Raw genomic sequence first — 14,511 nt, 5'->3', positions numbered from 1 at the left:
CGGATACGTTTTCTATTGTGTCAGAGAAAACAGATCCGTCCCCATTGACTTACATTGTGTGTCAGGACGGATCCGTCGTGCTCCGCACCAGATCGCGGACAGAAAAACACTGCTTGCAGCGTTTTTCTGTACGCAATGGGGACGCAACCAAAAGGAGTGGAATGCATTTTGGTGCATTCAATTTCGTTCAGTTTTGTCCCCATTAACAATGAATGGGGACAAAACTGAAGCATTTTCTTACGCTATTGAGATCCTATGATGGATCTCAATAGCAGAATTGAAAATGCTAATGTGAAAGTAGCCTAAGAGCCAAGAGGGATCACGTGACCCACTTTTATTTTAATTTTCTTTTTACAAAATAGTTCTAACTTTGCCTGTCAAATGATCCCCAGGATGTCTATTTTAGATGCAGCAAGTGATCTCTTATGCCTTGAAGCAGGATCGGTAGAACAGCACCCACCATCTTAGGCCTCATACACACGATCATACTGTGATCCACAAAATACAGACACCTTCTGTGTGCCCTCCAGTTTTCTCACTATGCAATATGAACAAAAATAGGACATGCTCAACGAACTTATGAAGTGGAGAGAACATGGATGACTTTTTTGTTTTGTGCAGACCCATTGTAACGAATGGGTCCGTGTGCTAGCCTAAAAAATGAGGATCCAAAAACGGCCATGTGCATGAGGCCTTATAGTCATGAGGTGGCTTAGCAGAGATCTGTCTGCTAACAAGTTCTCTTTAGGACCCTTTGAGACGAGTGTCACGCTGTGGAATCGCAGCGCAGCACCTGTCCTACTGCCGGGGTCACACAGCATTATATTGAGTTATGATACTATGTACAGTTCTGGAATCAATTGGATAACACTGACAGGAATATGTCAGTATTATCCAATACATTCCAGAACTGTAGAAGGTTAAATAGAATCATAAAATCAACCTAACGCTATGCGACCCCGGCAGTGCTGGAAGTTCAGGACAGGAGCTGCACTGCGAGTCCGCAGCATTACACTCGCTCGTCTGAAAGGGGCCTTAAGGGTACCTGCACATGGATGCGGGTGAACATGCAGAAGATCCGCAAGAATTTCCGTGTGTTTCTGCATCCAACCGCAATAGCAGTGTTCGGTGCTGTTTTGCCTCCGATCTCTCCTTCATTTGAAAAGGGTGAAATCAAGACCTAAAACCGCAAACATAATTGATATTCTGCAGAAAACATCTGCAACGTGTATGTGAGATTTGTTTAATCTCATACACTTTGCTGGTATTGTAATACGCTGCGGGTTTTCCGCATGGGAATCAGTGTGGAAAAACTGCACATATTCCGCATCAAGTACAGGTACCCCAAGACGGACTGAAATATCACAGAAAATAAAGAAATGATGAAACATTAGTTTGTGCCTACTGAAATAGTTACCGGGACAACAACTGACAGCATATCATCAATGAGACCCTGTGCCCATCTGTAATGTAAGATTTGTGCCAATCACACAAATATGGAAATATATTGTAATTTCCCCCCTTATAATAACACTAGTAATGAGAACATGACAGTTTCAAAGATGCAGATCCGCAGGTTATGAAAAAGAAGCAATAGACTTAGCAGCAGATTACACAAACCAGTGACAACCAGAGGTGCATTATATTAAACACGCACGTTGGGCAGGAACCCATTGGGTTGGTCTGTAAGACTGGATTCCGGCACAACCAACGTATCCGATATAAGGCAAACTTGGCTTGTCACTCGCATCACATTACAGCCCTGAGACTTACATAGGGCTGGAATTTGTTAGAGGCCCGGAAGGAAAGCATTAAATGGACATTGAGGTTTTACCTGGAGATTTAGTTTGCATTAACTTTGCCTGTTGCAGTGGTAAAAGGATCATTTAGAAATGGCTGCTACTGGTATTCAGTGGAGGCGGAAATAAAAGCGATGGTTCAGGTACAGGTGTCTAGACTGGCAGTGCAATATATGCAGCAAGTACACAAGGCTTGTTAACCAAGCCCAACACAATCTACTACTGTGCATTGCTGTCATTTAAGTTTATCTTACAAATCCCATACAGAATTACCCTATAGACGAGTGCCAAGTGCTGTTCTTTGTGGAAGTCCGCTGTGCCACTGGCCATCTTCGCATTGCATTTTGACACAGACATCCAAGAATCCATGAGGCAACTATAAATTCTAAGTGCCACCCATAAGAGATCAGCGTTCAGACATTGACCCTTCGGTTACCAGAACATATCTAGAAAGTGAAGGCCTCTCTGGCAGCAAATATAACATACGGATCCTGTGGACTTAATGCACTGTAATATGCATAGCTCCCAGGAACATAACATAAAAGGGTACAAATCAACACAAAAACAACCTAACACGTTGGGGGAGAGTTTTTTTTTTTGTTTTGTTTTTTGCAATCGTCATCTAACTGGAAGCCTATGCCCCCGGCAGGCAGTTTTTCCTGCAGCGTGTTGCAGATGCTTGAGGAACCCCATAAAAAACAATCTTGGATAGTTACATTAAATCTTTGAAAGGTGTGCCCGCAATGGGCAACCGGGTGAAAGGGAGAGACAAAATAAAAGTCATGACTGTCACAGTACACAATACAAGATGAGCAAGATACAATTTGGTTTTCTTTGCCAGCCATGCCAACCACCCGCCATCCCAAGCTGGGAAAGAAATAGGTGCTTATGTTGCCACGTTTTGCCTTGAAATGTTCATTAAATGCATGTTAGAGGAGCATTTCACTCACTTACCCTGAACACAAAACAGCTCTATTAATGGGTAAAGCACTTTGCTACCAGTGAGAACTTTAGTGCATTAATGTGCGACATGTCACAGCCCGCTCTGGCAGCAAACTGGTTCTTTTTATTTTTATTTTTTAGATTTTAAATACCCCTCTTCCCTGCATCTTCAAAAAAAAAAAAAAAAAAAAATTTTGCACCAACATAATTTGTTTTCAGCAGTCCCAAAAAATGCCATGTAAAATAAAACAAAAACACCCCACTCTGAACCCCCCAGCACAAAATGACTCTTAAATGGTTGGTTTTGTGAATTCACATTGTCTTTCAACATTGGCTTTCATTATTCAAGTATTTCAAGACTGATATGTGTTTTTGTCCTTTTTTTTTTTTTTTTTCTTCTTCTTTAATTTTCGACATCTCCCTTCCCCCCCAGACCATTTCTTTCAGGACCCCTCCCTCCCCCCTTTTCTGATCTCCGATGGGGGGAGAGGAAGGAAATTGCAAGCACAAAAAGAAAAAAATGAAAAAAAAGAGTAAAGGGAATAAAACAACAAAAAACACTCTTGATAGTGACCGCAGGCATTTGTAATGTTGGCGATCAAGAGTCTTGACTCACACCCACCTGATTTGACTTTCTGTTTTCTTTTTTTCAACTTACGTTTTAAAAAAAATGTATTTATTGCAAGTTTTGAAAAAGAAAAAAAACAAAAAAGAAAAAAACAAAACAAAAAAGGTCAAGTTAGTGCTGCTGCTGCTCCGAAAGGTCACGAGGTCAGAGTTGAAAGTTCAAAAGTTCATATTGAGTCGGTCCCTCCTCCCAATAGATCACCGGGTAGTAAAGGGGCAGGGCTGCCCATCCGATGGGCGTCCTCTGTGCTGGGCACCCCCCACAGGCTGGATGAGTAGCTTGGAGTACCCCATAGGGATACGCCTGGCAGGTCACTACCACCACCGCCACTGCTCCACTGTCCCAGCCCTGTAGTCCCTCCGAAAAGGTTAAGGGCTGGTCCTACCGATTCAGCCTGATGGTTTTGTCCCACTTCCAAAGGCTGCCAGCCTGCGCCAGGAGCAGAAGGAGTTGGTGGCTGAGCTTGTGCAAGGTAACGGCTCACCTCATCATCCGTTGCAAATTCCGCCAGAATGGTCGTGTTACCCAAAACGCACCTAGGGTGTAGAGGTATAACATATATAATGAATGCACAAAGCTTTAAAATAAATACATTTACTAAGTGTTTCAGTTAGTATGTGCAACATACTTAAATAAAAATTAACCCACTAAGCTGGAGTCCCTTCTTCTAAACATTAGAAACACAGCTACTGCTGATTTGGAGATCTGGGACGCATGGTACATAATACTCTTAAAGTCCATACACTCCGTAGACAATAAGAGATTCACAGATACATCCAAAGCATGATCCTGATGTAAGCCGGGTTACTGCTAACGCATTTCAATGGAGAGTGACCAAGCATGATGTACTAGACATCACATGGCTCTCATCTGCAATACTCTGGAGGATTGTGTTTCACATGTCAGGCAGCAAATAATGCAATGGCAGGGAGCAAAAGAACAGTGTAAAGAGGGAGTAAATACAGCACTACCTTTATTGTAGTCCCCAAAATCCTGACCTAGGCCTCTCACCCAGTTATGCGAGTACTCTCTGCTCTGCACTGATGAGGGGCAATCGCCTTGAAACAGCTGTCTGCAGATGGGATGCTGGCTTATTTATTATCCAAGTCATGTCTCAAGGCCTTTTAAAAGGTCAAACATTGACATACAGAATAGCTACCTTAACTCTGGTGGTATTAAAAACACAGCTTGTTAAGAGCTCATTTGCATACCCTCTTCCCAGCACTGCCTTAGAAATTGTAATAGAGAACCATGCAGGCTGTAAATAGAGGCTATGTCTGTGAGAGGGGAGAGAAATCATGGAAACTGTATTCATTTAAATTGGTAATTCCACACACAACAAGCCCTGCCGGCATTAAAACAAAGGTTCATCACAGGGATAGTCAAGACAACTAAAATTAATTACTTCTCATCTATCATGGCAACATCTGGTGGGCATTTAGACACTAATAAGCATCTCTATATTTCTTTTTATTAAAGTGGAAAATATCTTTAAATGGAATCTGTCACCACATACCTGTAAATATCTGACTGGGTAGATGTGCGCTTGTCAGCTGAATGCAACACACTTTGTTCTGTCTTCACCAGTGGCCCCAATTCCGAGAAATGAGCCATTTTAGTTTATGCAAACAAGCCCTCGGTTGCACCCATTCACTTTCTGCTCCACCCCTCTCCACTTTGAGTGACTGGGCCAGCCTCTGATCAGCGCATGTCTGGTACAGATTCATTACTGTACTGCGCTGATCACTGGGCTGAACAAGGCCAGGTGTGATTAGGTCTACACTACCTAGCCTGTCACTCAGATAAGGCAGGGTGGTGGGTGCGCAGTGGAGCAACAGCAACACCTTTGTTGCACCAAATGTCTCATTTGCTTAATAAAGTTATAAAATTAAATAATTTCTCAGAATTGGAGCCACCAATGAAGACGGGACAAAGCGTGTTGCAGTCAGCTCGCAAGCGCACATCTACCTAATCAGAAGGATTCATTTGCAAGTATTTGGTGACTAATTCAAAGGAATCAGTCACCAAATACTTGCAAATAAATCCTTCTGACTAGGTAGATGTGCGCTTGCCAGCTGACTGCAAGTCTCTTCTAAAAATCCAAAACGCCTAACTATAAAATATTTATATTCTGTCAGATTCTACTAAATAATAGAATACAAACTGACAACATAGGTGTAGGCTTTAATTCAACCAGTTCATAGCTTAGGAAGTAGTGGCAACAAGGTACTGAAAGTACCGAGGGATTAGGCAACACAGCTTTTGGGGTTGGAAAAGGCTTTTCATCAATACAGGAAGGGGATCTTTACGGGAGAAGTGGTTAAGCATTGCACTACTTACCTGGAAAATAAATAAATTAGACAGATACCTCTGACTCAAATAGCTAGCACTCCTTTTCTCCAGTTATTACAAAAATGCTTTTGGGGAGGGGGGGGGGGGGGCGTGGCTTGCCAGACATGTGAGCGGACAGGAAAGGAGCCGACAAGGCTCTGCAAGATGGAGCTGGGACTGCCACGCCGAAGCGCCGAGATCGTGTGAGCGATTTGCAGCAGGAGGTAGCTGAGAGACCAAGTCAGTTTGCACATCCTCCGGAGCTCCTCAGAGAGAGATGTACCTCCAGCAATAACAGTGAGTCCTCCCTGACTGGAGCGGGAAGGGATTCAGATGGGGAAGGGCCTGGAGAGGTGATGGGCCTGAAGCAGCACCCTAATAGATTTGCCGCCATTCAGGAACAAGATGGGGCTGGAGACCCGGACTCAGACATGGACGAGCCGACTATAAAGGACGTTCTCCAAGCCATTTCTAAGTGGGGCAAGTCGCTTAACATTCTGACTATGCAGATGGGAGCCATTAAAGAGGATATCTCTATTGTCAGGCACGATCTGAGAAAACTTGCAGACCGTACTACGTCCCTGGAAGATCGTATGGGGGGACATGGAGGATGTGGTGCACCCTCTCAAGAGGGACTCTGTGGATCATTCTCGCAGGCTTGATGCAATCTCTGCTAAACCGGACAATCTAGAGAACCGTCTGAGACTAAACAATGTGAGGCTAGTTGGAGTGCCTGAGAAAGTGGAAGACTCTAACCTCACAGAGTTCTTTGAAAACTGGCTCAAAGAACAGTTTGGAGGGAGTGTATTAACTCCTTTATTTGCCATCGAACGCAAGCACAGGGTTCCTACCCGGCCTTTACCACCAGGGGCGCCACCAAGACCGGTCCTTATGAAAGTGCTAGACTATAGGGATCGAGATTCTATTCTGCACAAGGCAAGAGATCTGCCTGACCTTTCTATTGACGGACACGGTGTCGTTTTTCCCTGATTTCTCCATGGAGGTCCAGAAGAGGCATGCTAGGTTCCTGGATGAAAAAAGGTGTCTGAGGGAACTTGGAGCATCATACTCTATGTTATATCCGGCCAAGCTCAGAATAGCGGCTCTTGGATCCACAAGCTTCTTTGAAGACCCGAAGGAGGCATCCAAATGGCTGGACCGACATGAAAGACAACTTCGTGCGGAAAAGAACCAGGGCAAATAAGAGGTCTACTTAGCAAAGTGACATGGTACACTCTGGATGGTGAATACAGTATATGTGGCAATGCATTGATGGTTATAGCTGGATATAGTTAACCTCCTGCCCGCTATGTGTTAATGTCAGGGGCCAAGATAACTGTGTAATGCATAGGGCCGATATACGCAGCTAGTATTGTTTATTTTACTCATAACTGAGGTTAGTGCAGGATGTTATCCATTTTGTATATTTCTGCTAATTAACAGTTTGTATTTGAATTTGGCGAAATACGGAAGCGTTCAATTCCGCCAGATACTATGGGTTTAGGGAGCCCGCTCTGCTGATAGATATACTAACTGCCCACGGACCTTAATAATAAGGCTTATTGGTGGGATCTGTCAGGAAGAGTGACTTCGAGTGTTATTTGGATAATGGGGAGGGTGTTATTCAGGTTAGGGAAGGGAGGGAGGAAGTTGGGGAAATGTGGTCCAAGGGGCAATACTGCTTCTAAGCTGTAAGTTAAAGTATCCGATAAAGATGAGGTTCCATATACTCAAGTATGGCTAACCCAGTGAATTTTCTGAGCTGGAACATTAGAAGGGTTAAAGATGACATTAAAAGGAAGGCTGTAATGGAGAGTGTTAAAGTGTACCACCCTACAGACTGCTGCCTACAAGAGACGCACCTCCTTCCGGAACAATCCCATTTGCTTACCCCTAGATGGGCGAGTCAATGTTATCACGCTACTTACTCCTCATATGCAAGGGGAGTAAGTATATTGATTCACAGACAGCTGAATTTTAGCTGCATAGATAAGAGGATTGATACGAATGAATGCTACGTCTTCCTTTATGGCAAACCTTTTAATGTCCAATGTATTATATGTGGGATATACATACCACCGCCTTATTCCCCGCTTGTAATTAAGAAGTTGATGGCCTTTCTGTCAGATTATCCAGATACCCCAGCAATGATACTGGGGGACTTTAATAATGTGATATGTACTGACTGGGACAGAATGTCCGCTTCCGTGGTGCAATCGGAGAGGCTGCTTACACCGTTTGGGAGAAATCTAGAGGAAGCGTCATTAATGGATTTTTGGAGGCTGCGTAATCCATTTGTACGGCAGTATTCTTGCTGTTCTAGCACGTATCAAACACTGTGAAGAATAGATTTAGCTCTTGGGAACGAAGCGATGGGCCGCCGTATTTGTGATATCAGATATCTACCCAGGCAACTTTCAGATCACTCGCCTATATTAATATCCGCCAATTTCCTTCCCTCGGTGACCAGCTGTAGGCCATTATGGAAATTCAATCCATGTTGGCTGTCAGTCTTACCCACAGTCTCAAATATTGGGGATACTCTGAAAGAGTTCTTTACCCTTAATCTTCCAGGAGCTTCCTCATTGATTGTTTGGGATACCATGAAAGCCTTTCTGCGGGGAGTACTTATTGCTGAGGTTAATAAAAAGCTAAATGAGTCCCAAATGACGGTTAAAACTTTAGAACGCCGAACGGTTGAGGCAGAAACTCAATATGTCCTGCAGCCCACGGAAGTGCATAGGACTCAATGGCAGGAAGCACAACATAAACTGAATGATAAACTTCTTCTTAGGGCAAAAAACATACGCTTTTTCCAAAAACATTCATTCTATGAAGAGGGGGAGAAGACAGGTAGATTGTTGGCACTACTCTCCAAAGCGCAACAGCCCTCTGCGTATGTCGCTGCTGTACGTGGCGTCGAGGGGGCTGTGTGCACAGCTCAAGATAAAGTTTTAGATATTATGCATGGATTTTACTCATCCCTTTACGAGTCCAAAATCAATGCAGGGGATTCAGAGAGATTACAAATTTCCTAGATGGGATCCAGCTTCCTAAACTGAGTATTGATCAGGTGACCGTTTTAGATGGGCCCATAACAATTACAGAATTGGAACTAGCCCTGAGCGATCTGTCTAATGCTAAGGCCCCTGGGAGTGATGGACTGCCTGCCGAAGTTTACAAAGCATTCGCCCCTATCCTGCTTCTTCAGTTGTTGGAGGTGCTCAAGGAGGCACAACTTCGGAGCGGACTGCCACTTAGTATGAATGAGGCGATCATAGTCGTCATTCCTAAACTGGGCAAAGACCCCCTGATGGCAGAATCATATCGGCCTATCTCACTGCTCCAAGTTGATGTGAAAGTATTAGCGAATAGACTCAATACTGTGATTACGACGCTTATACATTCAGATCAGGTAGGATTCATGCCTAATATGTCGACAGCGGTCAATATTAGGCGTCTTTTCTTAAACATACAGGCAGGCCGATTCCACGGATTGAGTGCGGCGGTTGCGTCTCTTGACGCGGCCAAAGCGTTCGATAGTGTGGAATGGAGATATTTGTGGGCTGTGCTCAGGAGAATGGGCTTTGGGTCAACCTTCATTCAATGGATCCAACTCTTATACAAGTACCCAACTGCTAGGATTAGGGTGAATGGAGCTCTCTCCCGATCTTTCCATCTGCATAGAGGGACTAGACAGGGATGCCCCCCGTCACCCTTACTTTTTGCAATAGCAATTGAGCCCCTGGCAGCGGCGCTAAGGGAAGCGCGGGAGGTCCAGGGTTTTAGATATAGTGGGCTTATCGAGAAAGTGGCCCTTTACGCCGATGATATGCTTTTATTCCTAGATAAATGGAGCTCCTCTCTTCCAGCAGCCATGAGCATTATTAATGGATTTAGTCGCCTGTCAGGTCTGAACATTAATTGGTCCCAGTCTGTGCTGATGCTGCTCTCTGCTGATCACGGGAAAGATTATTGCTCAACAGAAGGCTTGCAACTTATCAAGTCTTTTAAATATCTAGGTGTTCAGGTCACCATTGATGTTGAAGACTATGAAAAACTGAATTTAACTCCGCTGTTACAGAGATTTCGACAGAAGGTACAGATTTGGACCAAATTACCACTCTCAGTAATAGGAAGGGTTAATCTTCTAAAAATGATTCTAAGGCCACAACTTCTATACTTGCTGCACAATGCACCTATATGGGTTCCTGCTCGATTCTTTGTCACGGTTAATGCAATATTTAGAGACTTAATCTGGAAGAGAGGAGTTCCACGCATAAAATTGGCTACACTTTGTCGACCAAAAACAGATGGGGGACTTGGGGCTCCAGACCCATGGATTTATTATTTGGCTGCCCAACTTCAACATCTGCGGGGTTGGGGGATGGACGAGGAAATTAATAAAGCGGGGAGAATCGTGCAAATTCTTGTTGGGGGGAAAAAATTTAATAACCGCATTAGAGGATCGATCGCTGAACAAAGCAGGGAATGATATTCCGTTACTTCGAGTAATTCATAAAGTCTGGTGGAAAGCGAGGAAAGTAGCAGGGATACAAGGTTACACTATGTTTACCGTAATTTGGCCCAATCTCATGTATGCAGGATTGCATAAAGTATCTAATGTTCAGATTTGGGGACGATATGGACTCCCTCACATGCATCAGCTATATAATGGGGGCACCCTGAAAGAATATGCCCAACTACAACGTGAGTTTCAGCTTCCACACTCCCAATTTTACTTATATTTGCAGCTTCGGCATGCTATCAACTCCCAAGACAAAGTAGAGGGGATTGGACCGGCTTCCAAAAATCTGATTATAGATCTGGCGGGCTCTGGGGGATCCACCTGTGGGGTTATATCGCTGCATTACAGAAGTCTTATGGAAATGCAATTTAAAAGGCAGCCTCTCCGATTGTATGATAAATGGCGGAAGACCAATGGCATCGTCGACTTGACGGAAGACCAATGGCACACAGTGCTAGAAGGGTTTACTGATATAGCGGTAGGCGAAACACACAGCTGGGGAGAATGTTTTAAAATCTCTCAAAAAATCTGATTAAAAAAATAAAAATGCTTTTGACTTACATGTGCAGGGCATTCTGGGCCTTGGCTGCCTCCTGTTTGGTGCTGTATCGGATGAGAGCTGTGCCCTGGGTGAGGTTGAGATGGAATGTCAGCAGGGGGCCATGCTGCATGCAGATCGTCCGGAGTGTGGAGCCGTCGATCTACAAAGAAAAAAAAAAAAAGAAAAAAAGTATCACGGAAATAGGGCTGCAGTAAACCATTATTTTAGTAATAGAGTATTCTATCGATTATTTTTTTATGATTGAGTAATCTAATAAGAATAAATTTATTAGACTGTTTTCCTTTATAAAAACTCATAAGACTCCCTGCCATTAGTCCCCAACACCCTTCATTCCCCACTGTGCGATCAGCCCAAGTGCATCAGTTCCCCCCAGGGCCATCAGCTCCACAGCGCGTCAGGTCACGGAGTACGTACGTCAGGTGGTCAGTGCAGCCCGGGACCATGGACGTGCTGTGAAGTGTCCGGAGGCCCCCTGCTGGAAAGGTGAGTATTCCAAGCGCCAATCCGCTGTTGACAACGGACCGGGAGTAACTTCCCTTCCGCTCCATGGTCACATGACAAACAAATCTTCGATGCAAAAAATTTGCATCGAGGATTTTTTGGTGTCGAATTACGCGATTTAATCGAGTAACCGTTTCAGCCCTACATGGAAACAATAAAAATATTTGCTAAACTTATTTCCACAATCGTCAATGAACAACATACCTGTGGTGTAAGATTAAGAAGGATCAGCCAATAACTAGGGCGCACAGAACTGCCATCACTCCAGGTAGATCCTATAGAAGTTTAAAAAAAGCATAGTTTATACTTTTTGATATTAAAGAGAACCTGTCACCTCCTAAATGCATGTAAACCCGCCAGCAGTACCTCAGGGTAGCCCGCAGTGTGATACTAATAAGGAGACTTTTGTATTACTTACCAGTAAAGTCTCTTTCTCGCTCTTCCTTGGGGGACACAGGAAACCATGGGTATAGCTCTGCTCCCTAGGAGGCGTGACACTAAGTGAAAGCTGTAAGCCCCTCCTCCATCAGCTATACCCTTCAGCCTGGAGAGAGAGACTACCAGTTGCGTGTCCAAGTAGTGAAAGATAACCACCAACCGGAAAAAAAGGAACTGTCAAGCCCCAACGGGGGCAACCAAGCCGGAACCACAACTGTAAACCCAAATGAAGGGCGGGTGCTGTGTCCCCCAAGGAAGAGCGAGAAAGAGACTTTACTGGTAAGTAATACAAAAGTCTCCTTTTCTCGCCCATATTCCTTGGGGGACACAGGAAACCATGGGACGTTCCAGAGCAGTCCCAGAAGGGAGGGACCAGAACAAATTAGACCAACACCGGAGGCATCAATCAACTGCCGCCTGCAACACCAGACGGCCTAAAGCAGCGTCAGCCGACGCATGAGTATGCACCCTGTAGAACTTGGTGAAGGTGTGCAAGGAGGACCAAGTGGCCGCCTTGCAAATCTGCTCCGTAGAAGCCCGATTCCTCTGAGCCCAGGAAGCCCCGACCGCTCTAGTGGAGTGAGCGGTAACACCGAGGGGCGGAACCTTGCCCTTGGCAAGGTAAGCCTCAGTAACAGCCATCTTGACAAAACGGGCGATAGCAACTTTGGATGCCGCCATCCCTCTGCGCGACCCCTCCGGAACCACAAAGAGCGAGTCAGTACGCCTGAAAGAGCTGGTTACCTCCAGGTAAACCTTGAGCGCCCTGACAACGTCCAGGCGATGAAGCTCCCTCTCCCGGGGGTGGGAAGGGGAAGGACACAAAGAGGGGAGAACGATGTCCTCGTTCAGATGAAAGGCGGAGACCACCTTAGGAAGGAAGGAAGGGACCGGACGAAGGACCACCTTGTCCTGGTGGAACACTAGGAAAGGTTCCAGACAGGAGAGTGCAGCCAATTCGGACACCCTCCGAAGAGAGGTGACGGCCACAAGGAAAATAACCTTGCAGGACAAAAGTCTCAAAGAAACCGTCCGCAGAGGCTCGAAAGGAGAAGCCTGGAGCGCTGAGAGAACCAGGTTCAGGTCCCAGGGCGGTACGGGGGAACCGCGTGAGCCACGCCCTGAAGGAAGGTCTTGACAGGACCAAGGGGGGCCAGTGGGCGCTGAAACAAAATGGACAGCGCAGACACCTGACCCTTCAAAGAACTAAGACCCAGACCCTGGGCGAGTCCGCCCTGCAGGAAGGACAAAACAGTGGGGAGAAAAAAGCGGAGCGGAGGAATCCCCAGATCGGCACAGAACCCCAAATAGGTCCTCCAGGTCCTATAATAGATCCTAGAAGAGGACGGCTTGCGGGCACGGATCATGGTGCGGACGACGTCCGCAGAAAAACCCCTACGTGTCAAGACGGTGGTCTCAACAACCACGCCGTCAAACGTAGGGACCTTAAACGCGGGTGGAAGATCGGTCCCTGAGAGAGAAGATCTTCCCTGGCGGGCAGCGGCCAGGGCGCGTCTGCCAGGAGCAGCATGAGGTCGGCATACCAAGACCGGCGGGGCCAGTCCGGAGCGACCAGAATCACCGAGACGCCCTCCGCCGCGATCTTCCGAAGGACCTTGGGCAGGAGTGGGATGGGAGGGAATATGTACGGACGCGCGAAGCCTCGCCAAGGACGAACGAGGGCGTCGGCTCCGCAAGCTCCCGGATCCCTGGCCCTGGACAGATAGGCGGGGACCTTGTGATTGAACTTGGAGGCCATGAGGTCCACGTCCGGCATGCCCCAACGAAGGCAAATGGCCTCGAATACCTCCGGGTGAAGAGACCACTCGCCGGGGTCGACAGTGGTGCGACTGAGGAAGTCCGCCGCCCAATTGTCCACCCCTGGAATAAAAATTGCCGATAGAGCCGGGACGTGGGTTTCCGCCCAACGGAGAATGCTGGTGACCTCCCGCATCGCTGCAGCGCTGCGAGTGCCCCCCTGATGGTTTATGTATGCCACGGCCGTGGCGTTGTCCGATTGCACACGAACTGGATGACCCTTCAGCAGATGAGTCCAGTGTCGCAGAGACAGAAGGGCCGCTCTCAGCTCCAGGACATTGATCGAGAGTTTGGACTCCGATGGAGACCAAATGCCCTGGACGGATCGGGGAGGAAACACGCCTCCCCAGCCCAAGAGACTGGCATCGGTTGTAACCACCAACCAGTTGAGCGGCAGAAAAGACCTGCCCAGAAGAGGGGACTGACCGCACCGGAGGCGATAGATGGAAGGGATGATCCAGAGACTGCGGCGATTTGTCCCAGGAGGAGAGGATCGCCCGTTGGAGAGGGCGGGAGTGAAACTGCGCAAATGGGATCGCCTCGAAGCAGGCAACCATCTGCCCCAAGACCCGCATGCAGAAGCGGAAGGACGGTCGACGGTGGAGAAGGAGACCCCGAATCGCCCGGCGGAGGGTCAATCGTTTTTCCGAGGGAAGACGTACCTCCGCCGCTCCCGTGTCTAAAAGCATTCCCAGGAAGACCAGTTGTCTGGAGGGGGGAAGGGAGGACTTGGGGAAGTTGATGACCCAACCGAACCTCGCCAGAGTCTCTAGAGTGAGATCCACGCTGGCAACCGCTTGAGAAAGGGACGGAGCCTTGATGAGGATATCGTCCAAGTACGGTAGCAGAAAAACACCCCTGGAACGGAGTAAGGCCAAAACCGGGGCCAGGACCTTGGTGAACACCCGGGGGGCTGTTGCCAGCCCAAAGGGAAGGGCGACAAATTGGAAGTGGAGGTCCCCCA

The 14,511-nt window shown here is 46.8% G+C and overlaps 1 protein-coding gene across 4 annotated transcripts in view; it reads right to left on the bottom strand.

Annotated features, from left to right (window-relative positions):
• Positions 1-969: 969 nt before the first annotated feature.
• Positions 970-14,511, bottom strand: part of TNRC6B (trinucleotide repeat containing adaptor 6B) — a 111,215-nt gene continuing 97,673 nt past the window's right edge. For 3 of the 4 annotated variants that reach the window (XM_040407740.1, XM_040407741.1, XM_040407742.1), the window contains 3 exons: positions 11,496-11,566; positions 10,790-10,929; positions 970-3,905 (listed from right to left, as the gene is read on the bottom strand). In XM_040407740.1, the coding sequence (XP_040263674.1) occupies positions 3,536-3,905; positions 10,790-10,929; positions 11,496-11,566 (581 nt within the window). In that variant the 3' untranslated portion in view covers positions 970-3,535. The remainder of the gene's footprint in view (positions 3,906-10,789; positions 10,930-11,495; positions 11,567-14,511) is intronic. The other variant, XM_040407739.1, reaches the window with a different exon arrangement.

This window comes from Bufo bufo, chromosome 9 (genome assembly GCF_905171765.1).
Source record: "Bufo bufo chromosome 9, aBufBuf1.1, whole genome shotgun sequence".
NCBI classification, from domain to species: Eukaryota; Metazoa; Chordata; class Amphibia; order Anura; family Bufonidae; genus Bufo; species Bufo bufo.
The sequence above is the reverse complement of the archived record's forward strand: the minus strand, read 5'-3'. Positions and strand labels throughout refer to the sequence as shown.